This window comes from Phyllostomus hastatus, unplaced genomic scaffold (genome assembly GCF_019186645.2).
Source record: "Phyllostomus hastatus isolate PE091 unplaced genomic scaffold, TTU_PhHast_1.1 phas_contig_86, whole genome shotgun sequence".
Taxonomy (NCBI): domain Eukaryota; kingdom Metazoa; phylum Chordata; class Mammalia; order Chiroptera; family Phyllostomidae; genus Phyllostomus; species Phyllostomus hastatus.
In genome coordinates this window covers 96,535,248-96,552,207 of record NW_025333977.1, presented here as the reverse complement: position 1 = coordinate 96,552,207, position 16,960 = coordinate 96,535,248, and the positions used below count along the sequence as shown (strand labels likewise).

At 47.0% G+C, this 16,960-nt stretch overlaps 1 protein-coding gene across 2 annotated transcripts in view; it reads left to right on the top strand.

Annotated features, from left to right (window-relative positions):
• Nucleotides 1-16,960, top strand: part of WNT7A (Wnt family member 7A) — a 68,293-nt gene that overhangs the window by 867 nt on the left and 50,466 nt on the right. For both annotated transcript variants that reach the window (XM_045851503.1, XM_045851501.1), the window contains exon 2: nt 4,677-4,903. In XM_045851503.1, the coding sequence (XP_045707459.1) occupies nt 4,677-4,903 (227 nt within the window). The remainder of the gene's footprint in view (nt 1-4,676; nt 4,904-16,960) is intronic.

Here is a 16,960-nt window from a genome sequence, read left to right as displayed (position 1 = left end):
CCCTTCTAGGCCAAGGGGACAACGCCTACCAGCTGAAACAAACACACACAAAGGTAGGACGAAAGCTAGCCTGACAGACCGAGGGAGACAAGCTCGCAGAGCCAGCGCCCCCGAAGAGGCCGAACACACCGCCCCCTAAAACTGGGTGCCGGTGTCTGTCTGCGCGAGGCTAGAGTAGCCCTCACCGCTTCACCACCGCATTTCTACGGACGTGGGGCCTTAGGGCGGTGCCCTGGTTGGGAGGTTGGGGCTGGGGGTGGTGGTGGGCGTCTCGGGACAGATCTTGGAGCAGCATTTGCATGGCTGGTCACCCTTTGTACGTAGGAGATGAGCGTGTGAAAGCCGCATGGGGTGAGGGGGGCTTCAGGGATCGATAGAGGTTCTGGCGCTAAATGGGCCACCTTGGCAGGTTGCGCCCAACCTGCTCCCCCGCCCCCAAGAAGGGAACCTCCCTACCGTTCCGCCAGGAGAGGGGGCAGGCTAGGGGTGGTGTATGGCAGATCCTTTGTGTTTTGTCGCTATCACTCCTCCCCCTTGCCCACCCCGCGGCTCTGGAGCGGGGATTTCTCAAGTTGAGCCGCAGTGGAAACAAGCAGGTGCGCACAGAGCGATCGCGGCGGCCCGCCAGCCGCAGCCGCGGGCGGAGAGGCGGCTGCGGGCCGCGCGCTGCCTGCCTGCCGGTGTGTTTTAAGTGTTATTGATTCGCCCGCGGCTGAGTGGCTTTTCTTTTCCCCTCTACTTTAATCTTCATCTTGGCTGCGGCACCCGCCGCCACGCGCGCATCCAGCATCCAGGAAGCCGGTCCGGCTGATTGGCGCTGGCCGCTCGCGGCTTTATCTCCTTTTTAATTAGGAACGGGGTGGAGGGACAAGGGAGGGAAGAGAGAAAGGGAAAAACAACAGAAAATAACCTCCCTTGGCTGCACCACCCGCCCGACCTCCCGCCGGCGCCAAGACCTCGTTGACTTCTCAGGGGCCCAGCCGTCCGGAGGGAGGGACCCACGGAAGGAGCCGACCTGCGGCCCCGCAGCCGCCCTTTGGGGTGGAGAGAGGTCTAGGCAGGGAGAAGGAATTGCAGGATGATTTGGAACCAGGCTCTGCTGCTCCGTGGGCCTCAGGTTATCCATCTGTAAAATGGGCATGAGGGGTAAAGTCCCTAACAGGCCTTCTAGTTCCCCAGATGTGACTGGTTCCTTCCTGCTCAGGACTGATGGCAGGGCATCTGTGATTTTCTTATTTTATATTCGTAGTTTATGTGACTGAAGCATTAGCCCCTTGTGACAATCAAATCCCATAACAACAACAACAACAACTTTAACAACAAGATCTTCTAAGTGCTTTCCATGTTTTAACATGTTTAATTTTTACAACAATCCTATGAGGTAAAATAATTATCAGGCCCAATAATTATCAATATTCTCATTGTAGCCATGGAAGTACAGAGAGGGGATGTAACTTGCCCAACATCACACAGCTATTATAGGTGAAGGAAAGGTAGGTGGCACCCTAGCTTTGACCTCTTAGCTGCTACATTATTGTTCCTATGAATTTTTGACCCTAATATATCATTACACTTCTCTGCTGATGTAGGGATTTCCTTGTGATTCTTTCTGACTTGTGGACAGGAGATGGACTTAATCTTTCTATGCCACCTCTTCCTCAAACATTTCAACCATTCTGGCTCCGTGTTAGACTCTGTTTTAATGGATGAGATGAATGGCCAGTAGTTCTCACTGGGTTCCTGTTTCAAATCCATCACCTGCTAGCCTCCCTGTCTCATTCTCTGTAAGCCTCTGTTTTCAGATATGTGAAGTGGGTAGGGTGAGTCCTGCCCAACAGGGCTATTTAGAAAGGCCACATGGGCTAATGTTTGTGCCAGCACCCACCATATTGCCTTGACACATATGAGGGAGGCTGCAAAAGTTCATGCATTGATGTGTCTACTGCATATTTGGAGAGCAGGTGCTCATCCTAAGTGACATTTTTTGAAGCTCCACAATCCATTCAGTAGCCATTTAGTGAACTGGAAGACAGCCTTCCTGACCTCAGAGAGCTCATAGTCTAATGAGAAAGATAATAAACAAATGAGCAGGAAAATTAAAAACAAATATATTAAGACATTTCAGAAGACCAGACCATGAGTAGCAAGAATATTAAGTAAACAAAATAGAGGTTGTGATGGAAAATTAGGAAGGGTGGGGTGGGGAGGCAGGCTCCCTTAGCTGGATTGGTCAAGGTGGTAACTCTTGAGATCCCATAAATGAATGACAAGAAGCTAAGCATGTGCAGCTCAAGGGGTGAGAGCTTCTAGGGAGAGGTACCAGCAAGGACATAGGGCCTAAGACAGATAGAAGGCTGGCACGAGGCAGGAGTGGAGGGAAAGAGGACAGGAGTGGTCAGTTATGCACCTGGAAAGGTGTGGGACCTCAGGTGCTGTTGGTACAGGGTAACTATGCTTTAAAAAATCTCGGTTCCAGCGCAGCTTTCCACTCCTGAGCTCCAGGATGGAGAGCATGAGGCACTTAGCCCAGTGGCTGGTCATAACCCTCATTAAGTGGAAGCTCTTATTATTATAACCAGAGTGAGGCATCTGGGTTAAAATCTTCTCTTTCAGAGTAGTCCTGAGGATTGTACAAAAGGAAACTACAGATAAGTAACCCATCTTTATATAAAGGATGGGCTATCTAAATCATCGGGGTTACTATTGGAGCCTGTTTGGGGTTATCTTGATATTAGGAAATGGCCCTACCCTTAGGCTCATAACCATGAGTCACACTGATGTCTATCTTCCCCTTGTACCTTTGCCATTTCTCCCCTTAGCTCTACCCTATCCATCAGTCCATCAGTCCATCAGTCCATAGCAAGTTTGGCCAACTCTATCTGCAGCCACCCCCATCACTGCCACCAATGCCATGCCACTACCACCACCTCTTGTCTGGCATCCTATAGTCCTATGGGGCTGGAGAGATGAGATCTTGTCAGTATCATGCCTGCAGACCTTCAGTGTTTCCTGAAGTATCTGAGAAAATTTCAGCCTGGGACATCTCTTGTCCCTAGCATGTCTTCCTTCCCAAGCTCTGGTTTGCACCAGCTTCTAGGGGTTATTACTTGTCAACAGTTCCCCTCCCACGACTTGGCATTTTCTGTTGCCTTTGCCCAGAATGCTCTTTCCCAGACCTTCCCACTGCTGGCCAATCAGATCTCTGCTTCACTGTTACTTCCTCAGGGAGGTCTCTCTCCTTGACCACCCCAGCTCAAGTGGCCCCTGTTCCTTTCCTCCCAAATCCACTCCTAACTGCCATCACCGCATATTTACTTACTGTTTTCATAGTGTGTATCATTGTCTGAAATGGCCTGTTGGGTTCATTTATGATGTGAATAACCAGAGGGAGGCATCTGGGGTAAGATCTACAGTTCTACAGCTTCTTGAGGATGGGGACTTTGCCTGTCTCCCAGCATAGGGCCTGACACCTGATAGTTGTTTAATATGTATTTATTCAGTGAATGACTTTCACCAAAATAGTCATAAGCTTGTTTTAGGTCAGTCGTGTCCAGAAGGGGATATAGATACATGTACTCCATTGGCTTGTGGGGAGAAAATACTTAGAGCTTCTATTGACAATTTCTCTTTAAATATATTTTGGTAACAAAAATATACATACATACCAGAAAGTATATAAGCCATGTATGAACAGTTGTTTTTTTAATGAACATCTGTGCACCCACCACCCTTTCAGAGGCAACTGCTACATGAAACTCTATATTGAGTTGGCCAAAAAGTTCATTCAGTTTTGCTCTATGATGCCTCTAGTTTGGTTGTCTTTAACATCATTCAAAATTATTTTGTTAGATTGTACTATGACAACTGTCATATCAGCATACATTTCAAAAAATTGTAAAAATTAGTGAATTTTTTGCAGACATTTTAATACTGAAGATAGAAGAAAATACACTATATTTTCAGCATTTATGCTTTATTATTTCAAGAAAGGTAAAAGTGCAACTAAAATGCAAAAAAAGATTTGCATGTGGAGAAGGTGCCGTGTCTGATTGAATGTGTCAAAAGTGGTTTGCAATGTTTTGTGCTGGAGACTTCTCAGATGATGCTCTATAGTTGGGTAGACCAGTTGAAGGTGATAGCGATCAAATCAAGACATTAGTTGAGGACAATCGATGTTAAACCACATGGGAGATAGCCGACATACTCAGAATATCCAAATCAGTAAAGTTATTTGTGAAAATGAAAAGTGTCTCTTTTATTTCATGAAAAGAGCCATATGGACATTTTGGCCAACCCAATAGTTTCCCTTTGTAGTTTTTCCACGTAGAGATGATTCCTAAACAGTATCAAGATTCATTTTGCATGAGTTTAAACTTCATCTCAATTGAATCCTACCATAACTACAAAGGAAACTTGCTTAGTTCACTCAACATTTATGTTTGACATACATTACCTTATTTTTTGGTTTTGAAAAGGAAATCACGCCTCACTAATATTGTATGTATACACTGCACAGATACCAGTGTGAAATCACAAATGAATAAACATGGGTACCAAGAAATTTGGGAGACTCCTGCTGGGAGCTGCAGGGTGAGGTGACCAGGGCCAATACCCAGGGAGGACCTGTAGGCCATGCCCCCACCCTGCGGGCCTAATGCTCCCTTTCTCTGTTCCAGTGGCTTCTCCTCGGTGGTAGCTCTGGGCGCCAGCATCATCTGTAACAAGATCCCAGGCCTGGCTCCCAGACAGCGGGCAATCTGCCAGAGTAGGCCCGACGCCATCATCGTCATAGGAGAAGGCTCACAAATGGGCCTCGACGAGTGTCAGTTTCAGTTCCGCAATGGCCGCTGGAACTGCTCAGCGCTGGGGGAGCGCACCGTCTTCGGGAAGGAGCTCAAAGTGGGTAAGTGCTCTCCAGGCACTGCAAACAGGGTCTTACAGGCTAAGCGGAGACCAGAATAGTCTCTCAGGAGCTCTCTGGGACCCCCTTACGTGCTCCGTGCTGGGATGACCCCAATATGGGATCCTGAAGGTGCCACGACTGGAATTCAGACCTAGTGAAGGCCAGTCCCTGGTTTGAATCTAAACCATGCCAGCTGTGTATGGCCCAAATGCTAACTGGCTGAGAATAGCACTTATGTTGTTTTTTAATGAAGCCCAAAATTTAAAATTTAGCTGTTTTACCTAAAAATACAAATTTCTGGCTTATTTTGAAAAATAAGTTTACACATGTATCACCATAGTTACAATGGGCTAGAGTTGAGAACACAACTTGCTTTATACCCATTCACTGCCACAGTCCCCACCACTCCCTATTATTCATTTTATAGCCAGCCTTATAAGACTTGCCTGGCCACTGTGGGCATTTCTATTTGCAACCCTTATTTTATGGGAATTGTGTGTTGCTTGGACATGCACACATAAGCATGCACAAATTGTTGGGACACACATTTAGATTTCTAAAACAATTGTGAGAAAAACCTAGTGGGAAGGGTTTGGCCACCAGGAGGCTCTGATCAGTGAGGGGAAGGCTGTGTTGTGTGTCTTGCTAATGTGTGTCTGGACTGGCAGGCCAGGACCTCTGAAGGCTTGCTTTGAACTGTGGACTCTCCTGAAAGTCCGCTTAGCCTCGGATTTCTTTGGGATGGAGTGGTTCACCTGGCCTGCTCAACTGCTCACTGGGCATTCTTGAGTCCTGTCTCTCCATCAGCCCCAACATCAACAAGTCCATTGGTTACTGAAAAAGTTCACACAAAACCCAGCCACTGCTCTGAGTCCTCACTTCCTCCCTCTTGGATCACACAGCTGGTGTATGTATCTGGGCTGCCAGGCCCCCATCTCCCACTCCCATCATCCTGCTGCTCCCTGATCCTCCTGCAGATTCTTCTGCAGGCAGGGTCATTCTTTGTAAATGGAAAGTAGATCATGTCACTTCCCTGCTTATAACCCTGGAATCAGAATGAAATCCCAACTGCTGACCTCTGCCCCCATCTGCCCCCATCTTCTCCCTCCCCTTTGACCACCAGCCTCATCCTGTTTCCCAAACATATCATACGGGGTCCTGCTTTGGGAATACAGTTGCAGGAGTTCCCTCTGCCTCAGATATTTTCCCACAACCCCATACTCCTGAGCTTTATCCTCTGTGCACATGCCTCCATCTCAGCATCCTGATCTCACAGAACTTTCCCTAGACCCCTGCATGAAGCCCTATAGCCATGAAGCCCTATCCTATCATCCAAGCACTTGGCACTGCCTTCATCTCTTCCTCATCTGTTGGGAATGTTGGCTCAGTGGGTATCGGGACCCCCTGTCACCAGTGAGTGTTTTCTTCCCATTTCTTCTTGGAAGGGAGAGCAACATAATCTCAGTCCCACCAAAGGTCTCAGTTTGTGATCACCTTCTGTAGCTGCCTTCTTACTCACACCTGATGGGGCTGCAGAACAGGATCCCAGGTTCAGGAGGAGGCTCGCAGGGATGTGGTGGCCTCTTCACACCCACACCCTTTCAACATCTTTGTAAGATAGGACGCTGCCTTGCACCACTCGCCCTTGTTCCCCTTCTCCCTAGTGCCGGGGCTCACCTTTCAGGGGGAGAACCAAGGCTCAGAGGAAAGAGGGGCTGCCCCAGATTGTGCCCAGAAATGGCATCAGTACTGAGACCCCAGTTTAGGTGGATGACATCCCCATCCTGTATTCCTTCCCTTGTCGTCACCTGTGTTTTTCCACTTTCACTTGCTCATACCCCTGTCCTCCATTTCTGGGACACAGCTCTGTGCTCTGGCATTATTTCAATTATGGGGAAACTGAGGCTCAGAAGAGACCTGTCCAAGGTCAACAAAAGTGAGTTGTAGGGTTTCCCAGGACTGGGATGATTTCAGTGCAGTTTGCAGTCTTGGAATAACCAGCCCATTGGTGTCACTGTAATAGTGCCTGCTGAGATGCAGTGGAAGGCCATGGTGCTGAGGGCCCTGCCATCCAACAGCATGCCCCCGCCCTGGCTGGAGAGAGGTGTAGAACTGAGGGATCCCTTTCAAGCTGACGTGGAGGATGACTCCATCCAGTATATATTCCAGTGTACTCGGAGTGGAGCGGAGGCCTGAGTCAGGGAGCCTTTTTCAAGAGGAGGGCTTGGACAGGCAGTGGTGGTCTTAGGGAATTCAAGCAAAGAAAGAAGCCCAGGAGAATCCATGGGATGCCCCGACCCCGGGCCTGGAAGAGAATGGGAGCCAGAGCCAGGAGGCATGTGGTCAATTTGAGCAGTTTGAATTTCTCGGTGGTGGGAGCAATTGGAAAATTTTGAGCATGGGTATGACTGCCAATGTAAGTCACATTGTATAAAATAGCCACTATACAATGACTTGGGGTCCATAAAATGGCAGTATCATATGATTCAATCCAATGGGAATTCTGAATTAAAGGGTGGGTGCAGAATTCATTCATTCATTGTGATTCACTGATTCACTCATGTATTCACCCACTGTGGCTGGAGGCTGTTGTTCTACCTGTGTGGTCAGGGAAGGCCTCTGAATTCATGATGTGGGTGAATCTCAGGCATGTTGAGGGGATGAGCCTGCCAGGCAAAAAGAATGGCATGTGCAAAGGCCCTGAAGCAGAAACAGGCTTGAGGAACTGCAAGGAGGCTGGTATAGCTGGAGTACAGGAAAAGAGGGGAGAAAGAAAGGCTCAGAGGTCAGAGGAGCTGGGAGCTGGACAATGCTACGTCTGTCAGGCATAGGCAGGATTCTGGATTTCCTTCCCTCCATTAAATGGAGAGCAAGAGAGTGACAGGGGCTGACTTCAGATTTAGCAGCATTGCTCTGGGCACTGGAAATGGAATGAACTGTGGAGGGACAAAGGTGGGAGGTGGGAGTCTGGTCCCGTTTTCCAGGCAGGAGGTGACTGGTGGCTGTGGAGTCAGTGAGTGATAGCAGTGGAGATCTGCTTTGGAAGGGAGCTGCCAGGATGGAGGGATACCGACAACCTAAAACTTAGGAAGGAGTTGCCCTTCTAAGGTGGTGGTAGTGGGACCAGAGGAGATAAGATCAGGATTGGACACCTTCCTGCAAGTCTGAGCTGTCACTTTCCTTTCCTGCTTGGTTTCCTCATGTATAAACAGCTATCCTGCTTGAGGACACCATGGGCAAGTCTCAAACTTAGGCTTTCTGGGCTCTTCATCAGTGTTCTTGCCTCCATGGGGTTGCCTCTTTCTGGGAATGATCAGTCAACAAGGGCTGTCTTGTGAGGTGAGAGATCAGGAGTGCAGTGTTTGACTTTGGGAGCTCTGGCCATCAAATTCACATTCCAAGCAGCAGGACACATCTGCCATTGAAGAGACTTCCCAGAATCTCCAACCCATGTTTTGCTTATGTATCATTGGCTAGAACTTAGTCACATGACCATACCTCACTGCAAGGGAAGGTGGGAAATATAGTCTTTTATTCAGAGCAGCTGAGACCAACTGAGAATCTGTGACTGAGGAGAAAGGGGAACATTGACACTGGGGTGGGAAGCCAGTCCCCAACAGGTTTTCCATCCCATGCTAAGACCTAAAGGCTCTCCTTCCACCACCCCCTCAACTTCCACTCCAGTCTCGAACTCTGCTTGTGTTTCAAGGCTCTGTTTTGCCTTGTGAGTGTTCCAGATTTTTACCACATAGATTTGAGGATGACCATGCACAAGGCCCTCTTGGATGCTAGAAACTGAAACCCAATGTAGGCCACCACAGAAGAAAAGGGGAATTCATGTTTGCATGAGTAACTGGAAAGTCAGGGATGGTGCTGACTTTCAGAATGTCTTGGACCAAAGGTAGTGTTGGCTTCTACCAACCCCAGAGCCACCTCTTTGAACGGTGAGATGGCTGTTTCATTGCTGGCACCACAATTTTCAAGTTCAAGTCCTACAGAAAGGCCTTAACCTTTCTCTGGCAGCACCTGCAGAATTCCTATGGTTTACTCTGATTGGATCAGATAACAGGGCTTGACTTTTGTTTGTGTGTCCATCAGCAATAATCACAATGGCCAAGCGCAACAATGCTTTTGTTGGCCAGGCGTGGGAGCCCCACCCAGAACATTTCTTATGGGAGTGGGACTGCTCGCGAGTCTATTAGTCAGCTCAGGCTGCCATAAGAAAGTACCACAGTTTAAACACAGATTTATTTTGTCCCAGTTCTGGAGGCTGGAAGTCCAAGATCAAGGTGTTGGCATGTTTGGTTTCTTCTGAGGCCTCTCTCCTTGGCTTACAGATGGTATCCTTCTTACTGTGTCTTCACAAAATATGTTCTCTATGTGCATGCCCTTGATGTCTCTGTGTCCTAATTTCTTCTTATAAGGACACAAGTCAGACTGGATTTGGGTAACCCTAATGGTCTCATTTTAACCACCTCTTTAAAGGTCATGCTTCTGGACACAGTCACATTCTGAGTGATTGGGGGTTATGAATTTGGGGGAGGGGGATACAATTTAGTCCATAACAATGAGCAACCACAGCACAGCATTGGTCCGTGCTTTAAGGGAAGGGCATATGGGGTGTGGTGGTGCTCAGAGGTTAGACCCCAAGGTGGGAGGAGTGGACTGGACAGTGGAGATGAGCCTTGACCTGGGTCTCTGAGAGTGTGAAGAGTTTCATTTGTCAGTGAATGGGATCCCAGGCTGAGGGAACAGTGGTCTCAATATATGGACATTTGATCGCTAAAGGGATGGTGAACAAGGGTCTGCAGCCTCAGGAGGCAAGGTGTCGCTAGCCTCAGGGAAGGTGACAGGCTGTGTATTCAAGGGTCTTAAGATGACAGGGATTATTTGGGCATTTGTGTGGCCCACCTCAGCTTTATCAACTGCTATCCAGTGTGGCCCTTGGGGGGCTTAAGAAGACATTCACCTATGTCCAGGCTTTTGGTTTTCTTAAATCATACAACAACCCCCCCTGCCCCCACCTTCAATCTATACCACCCAACACAGCAGCTAGAATAAGGACAGGCAATTTAGATCCATTTCTGTGAACATCCTTCATGCACTCCCTGCCTTTCCCTCCCAAGCCATACTTTCTCTGTCCTGAATCTTGGGTTTTCCATTCCTTGCTTGCTTGTGTCTAATTTAGCATGTTGATATATTCCCCAAAAGTCAGTTATTTGGTTTTATTTGTATGAGGTTGGCAAAAAAAGTTTGTTTGGTTTATTTTTCCATAAGATGGCTCTGGTAGTGCTTACTTGTCTTTAACTTCATTCAAAAAAATTGTTAGATTGTATTGTGACAGCTATCACATCAGAATGCATTTAAAAAAAACATCAAGATTGGTGAATTTTTGTGTAGTCATTTTCATTATGAAGACAGAAGAAAATATGCACAATTTTCAGCATATTCTTTATTATTTCAAGAAAGGTAAAAATGTAACTGAAATGCAAAAAAGATTTGTGCAGTGTATGGAGAAGGTGCTGTGGCTGATTGAATGTGTCAAAAGTGGTTTGCAAATTTTCATACTGGAGATTTCTCACTGGACAATGCTCCACGGTCTGTTGGGTAGAGCAGCTGAAGTTGACAGTGATCAAATCGAGACATTAATTGAGAACAATCAACATTATACCATATGAGAAATAGCTGATATACTCAAAATATTCAAATTAATAAAGTTATTGGTGAAAAATGAAAAATGGGTCTCTTATTTTACAGAAAAAAATATACGGATTTTTTTGCCAACCCAATATTTAATTTTATAAAGAAAAGTATCATACCGTATGCAATCTTTTGGATTTTTCACTCATTTATCTTCCTGGTAGCTGCTGTTGATTCTGTTTTTTCTTTCCCCTCTCACCCAAAGACATGCTTATTGATTTCAGAAAGAGGGAAAAGGAGAGAGGTACTTCAGAGAGAAAGGGAAAGAAACATCAGTGTGACAGAAGATCGATCAGTTGCCTCTTGTATGTACCCCAACTACAGCCAAACCTAAGAATGTGCCCTGACTGGGAATTGAACCTGGTTTACAGGACAATGCTCTAACCAACTGAGCCTCACCACTCTGGGCTGTTGATTCATTTTAGCTGTGGTAAACAGACCCCGATGTGCACCCATGCTTTGGGTTGTGGGGCATGTGGGCTGCCTTAAACCTTTGCTGTCACTGACAGTGCCACCACAGGTCTCCTGGCATCCATGTGCATGCATTTCTCCTGGGTACATACAAAGGAATAGAATTGCTGGTCACAGGGTAAGAACATCAACTTGATTTACACACTGATTGTGCCAAATGCCACTCCCATCAGCAAATAGTGTTGATCTATAGCCTCTCCAACATTTGGGATCATCCAGATGTCTTCATTTTTGCCTAAGGAATGGGTGTGAGATGCTTTCTCACTATCATCTTGGTTTGCACTTCACTGAGAAGTGATGCTGTTGAAACCTCTTCCTACATTTACTGGCTGTGCATATTTACTCTTCCGGGAGTTGCCTATTCATGCTTTTTACCAATTTTTCCTTGGAGTTGTGTGTTCTCCCCTCAGTTTGGGACATCATAGTTATATCATGGTGCAGGGAGCAGAGTATGGACTGGCTCAGCAGCACCTCAGGGAGGCTGGGTTAAAAGGGGCTTCAATCTCTTGTCTTTTACATTTTCATTGAGGACAAGTAGGGGCCTGGAGCTGACACAGCCCTTCCCCTGCATGTGATTTTCATATGCCACCTCATCTGGTCTCACCCATTCCAGAAAGGATGCCTTCATCTCAGGCTTGCGGCAAGGTGGAAACTGACTGAAGGCACATGACTGTTTTGTGGCAGGACTGATTGATAGCAGTTCACTGTTCCTGAGAGATTCTTCTGTTTGTGTGCACCTGCCAAATTTGAGATTGTTGAGCATGCCATGACCTTGAGAACCTTGTCTTGTTGCTGAGTTGTGGAACAGCAAAACAAGTACAGGTATCCAAGTCACACAGCCAGGTTTCCATCCCAGCCCCACCACTCCCTTGCTGATGCCTCTGAGCAAGTACCTCACCTTTCTCATCTCAGTCTGGCCATCTGCAGAACAGGGGAGTCACATGGGCCACCTTGCCAAGTGGCAGCAGCATTATACAGGATGTAAGGCTCTGGCATATGCTGGGTTAGGGCCATCACAGGACATCCCTTGGTCCCTCCCATTAGGCCTGCATGCCCATCTCAGATGAAGATGAGCATGAGGAACTGGGGATGCCTTTCTAGATTGGATTTTTGTTGCAACAGAATGGGAAGATGTAGAATGAAATGGGGAGAAGCTATTGGTTCAATTGCTAGTCTAAGCTCACTATCTTGACTCTACCAGCCTGTCCACTTCTCACCACCTCTAAAACCACATCCTGGTTCAGACCTCCATCTTTAGAAAGTTGTTGCCCAGACAACTCCATCAGGCTTCTAATGTACACTTGCCTTCCCCATCCACTTGGCCATTCAGAATGGCATCTTTCCCATGTTGCTCTGATCATGACATCCCTGTGTAAAACCCTACCGTGGTTTCCTATTGCTCTGGGAATAAAATACTGACAAGCTCCCCTGGTCCCTTACCCTTACAGACTTCTGTGACTTTCATGCCATCCCTATCTCCACCCCAGTTCTGCTGGCCTTCTTCTGAACCTTAAGCATGTGAAAGTGCTTTCAACCTCAGGGCCTTTGCCCTGGCTGTTTCCTCTGCCTGGGTACCCTTCTGTTCTTCCATTCTGGGATCACATGTCACCCACCCCAAGAGAAGCTTCATGGCTCTCCTGTGGAGTGGAGATGTTCATCCCTATCCATCCTTTACCTCCCCATTTCTTTCTATCACTTCACTACTTTAGGGTATAATCTTGATCTATTCATTCATTCTGCAGTGCTTTGTAATGGTTCAGCCCTGAAGCCACCTGCTTGGTTCTTTTCCCAGCCAAGGACCTTGACCAAAAGGCCATGATAACAGTGCCTATCTCCTAGGTGGGAGAGGAGGAGATTACTTATTCCCTGTGAGGCACTCAGAACTGTGCCTGGCACACTGCACATGCACCATAAACCATAGTTGAGTTGTTATCATCTGTCTCTTGGGTAGAAGGTGTGTCTTTGAGGGAGCAAAACCCTCTGATACAGTGCCTGGCACCTGAGCGCATATTCACCACAGGCTCAGTGGGTGTAGGGACAGACCCTTACCCTAATTCCTTCTGGAGTATGAGGAGGAGCAGAAGAGTGGAAGGGAGAAGCTGCTGAATGCTGGTAGGTAACCTGCCCACCCAGTATTATACAGGTCTCCACTCAAATGCTGCTTTCTCCAGAAGGCCTTCCTTGACTATCTGGCCTGAGAAGGCTCCTACCCCTACACCAGCAGTTCACCCAGTGTGGCTGCTTTTATAATACTTACCTCTTTCAGAAGTGACTTTTCTTACTTTGTAATAATGGGTCCAGCATCAGTCTTCATACCAGACATGGAGAAGTTCATGGAGCCAGGGACTGTCAGTCATGTTCTCCTGGCACACAGTAGGTGCTCAGGAAACACATGAGGAAATCCATGACTCCCAGGCAGTTCAGCTCCTCTCTGCCCAACATGCTAACAGTTGTTCTGAGCCCTTGAGGACTCTCAGGTCTGGGTGGCACTTCACACTCAGGAAACACTCCGTTCACTCTGTTCTTTCTATTGTGTGATTGAAGACTTTTCATTCCTGACCTAAATACGAGATTGAACATTCATTCCTGCACATTTTCATGTTCATCATTTTAGCCCCACATTGTGTTAGCTCTCCCTTCTAGTGGGAGAAAAATGTTGACTAAGTCAAGGCCTAGGAAAGACCCCTCCCCAGCAGCATGACTCAAGAGGATCTGTTCCCAGGATATGTTCAGCAGAACACTAGTCTCCACTCCCTCAACCCCCACCAGCTACTCTGGGAAAATAAGGGTGGGGCGGGGGGTACTTGGAATGATAAATTTGTGAACTCAGAGCACTGTACTTCCTGCCCAAGAGAGCCAGAGTTTCCATCAGCAAATTAAAGGTTCTGAAAAGTCCTGCAGAGAAGACAGCAGCTTCCCTTGGAGGGTCCACTCCTCTCTGACCTTGGACTCAGTGACACTCTGGTGGAGCTGCTCTTCAGAGGCACCCACATCAGGAAACACTGCGCTGGAGACCTTCACAGGGTGACCATGCTTATCATGCAGGTTTTGCACTAATCAGAATCCACCAGCGTATATTCACTCACCCTCAAGTCCAACATCTTTCCTCAAAGCTACGGCAGAAGCACATGCTAGCTTCTAACATTGCTGTGGATGGTGAAATGTAATTCTAGTCAATATTACCCTTGAAAGTCCTTTAAATAAGCCACAACATTCAGAATACCTGGTTTTATACACAAATACAGTAAAACATTCATGTGGTGGTATAAGGTTCGTACAGTGGTATAGAGAATGAAGAGCACACATCCAAAATATACATATAGTATTTTTTGAGTTTTTTAGATTCTACATATAGTGAGATCTCATGGTGTTTGTCTTTCTCTGACTTACCTCGCTTAACATGATGTCCTCAAAGTCCACCTATGTTACTTCAAATGGCAAGATTTCATTGTTTTTTATGGCTGAATAATATCCCATTGTTTATATGTACCACCTCTTCTTTATCTGTTCATTCTTTGGTAGACACTTAGGTTGTTTCCATGTCTTGGCTGTTGTGAATAATACTGCAGTCAACATGGGAGTGCAGACATCTCTTCAAGACAGTGATTTCGTTGTCTTCAGATATATGCCCAGAGTGGGATTTTTTTGGACAGGGTAATTCTAGTTTTAATTTTTTGAAAACCTCCATACTCTTTTCTGTAGTGGGTATACCAATTTATATTCCCACATATACAGTATTTTAATTTATCTTTCCCTTTGTGCATTTTCTTGAATTCATATAAATTAATGTTTTTGGGATCACACACTGTGCCCCCCCACCCTACGTGTCCACCCACTTATTTATTTATCTGTCCCACAAATATTAACTAGAATCTTCTGAGTGGTAAACAGCTGATGAATCCCTCAGGGCCCATGGACTAGTGGGGACAGACCACACGGTCAGGGCTGCAGTACGCTCTGGGATCTGGTAGAAGAGAAGAGAGCTCTGGGTGGATGAGCAGGTGGACTGGAGCGTGGAAGGCTGCCTGCAGGGCTCAACTGGCATGGGCTGGCCCACACCCAGGACAGGAAAGGGATGACTGGGGAGGAGCTTCCAAGGAAAGCTCCTAGGTGTGACCCAGCCAGGAGCCGGGGTCCAGAGTCATTGGGCACCTGCACTGCAGGATGTGGTGTAGGGAAGGCAGAAGGGCGCTGGAGATAGAGGTGGGGACAGTCAAGCTGCAGGGTTTTATGTTCAAGACTTGGGGGTTGCCTGAGAGGGAAATGTTGGAAGAGTTTTTCTACCCTATCTCAGGCGAGGACAGGAAGTGGGAAGATAATCAAATTCTTAGCCCATATAGAGATTTGCTCTGTCTCTAGCATTATTGTCAACAAAGAAATGGTGATTTCCTGATGTGTGCTCCTGGGGACAGCTGCGTTCTTTCCCAAATACTCATGACCTCCTGTTTGGTGCTTCCGTGTCAGAATTTTTCCAGGGATGGGCACAGATGACCTAGGATTCAGCTCTGGGGGCCACCCTCCTCTACAGACTGGGTAACTTTGGTACATTTCTGGGCTTCTTCTGCTGTCACATTTGTCACCATTTCCCCTCTAGAGCAGTCATTTCAGCAGCTCCCCTTTCTCTGTCTTGGGTGAGTGGCTGGCCTAGGATCCCTAATTGGGAATCTGCATGCCATGCACAAATCCATCTTTTTACCCCTCTGGGGCTCTGAACGTGGATGGAGTACATGTCTGGTGAGCTGAGGACTGCTCAGAGGGATGGATTGGAAGACCTTTCCAGTGAGAGAGACAGAAGTGAGGGACGGGGCCAGCTCCACATTCTTTCTGCCATTAACAATGAGCCATCCTGCCTGAGCAAAGGCCTTTTCTTTCCCTGTTCTTGTCTCAAACACAGACAACAAAGAACATTTTCTCTCATTTGCATTTTTGCAAGCCTGATACCATCCTGGGTTTTATTTGCCCTGATGCTATTTTTGAGATAAGTCCAGTTTTCATATGGTGGACAGACAAGCACACACACACATAGACACTTTTACATCCACAGTCATTCATTCATTCAACTCTTGAGGCTTTGCAGATAAATAATCCAGGTTACCGCAGCCTGGTGGGAAGAGACTGATCATTTAATTCAACACAAAATAAGAATGGCTAAGGTGCTGGGCCACGAGCAGAGGGAGGGAACTCAAGAAGGTCTCTCAGAAAAGGGACACTGGAGCTGCATCTTGATGGGTATGGTTAATCAATAATGCACCTAATAAGAGCTAATGCTGCCTTGGTTGGTGTAGCTCAGTGGATTGAGCACGGGCCTGTGAACCAAAGGGTCACCGGTTCGATTTCCAGTCAGAGCACATGCCTGGGTTGTGGGCCAGGTCCCCAGTAGGGGATGCATAGGAGGCAACCACCCATTGATGTTTCTCTCCCTCTCTTTCTCCCTCCCTTCTCTTCTCTCTAAAAATAAATAAATAAATAAAATCTTTTTAAAAAAAGAGCTACTGCTAATTAATTCCTTATCAGGTATTGTGCAGGCATGTCATGTGCTTTGGTTTATTTACTCTCTTCAGGAGGCAAGTATTTATTATTCTCATTTTACAAATGAGGAAACTGGGGCCTTGGGAGGTCAGTTAATTTACTCAAGATCCAGACACTGGGAAGTGGAGCCAGGATGTGAACCCAGGTTTGTCAGCCCTGCTTTGAAACTACTGGGCTATATTTTCTGTTTCCAAGCAGATGGGAGAGGAAGGGCATTTCTAGGCTGAAGGAACATAATGTGCAAAGGCACGGAGGCAGGAAGAAGCAGGTGTTGATCCTTGATGGGAGGTCAGCAGAGCTCTCTGCCTTGCTTAGTAGAAAGAGAGACCCTTGGATGGAACCCAGGTAGGAGGGAAG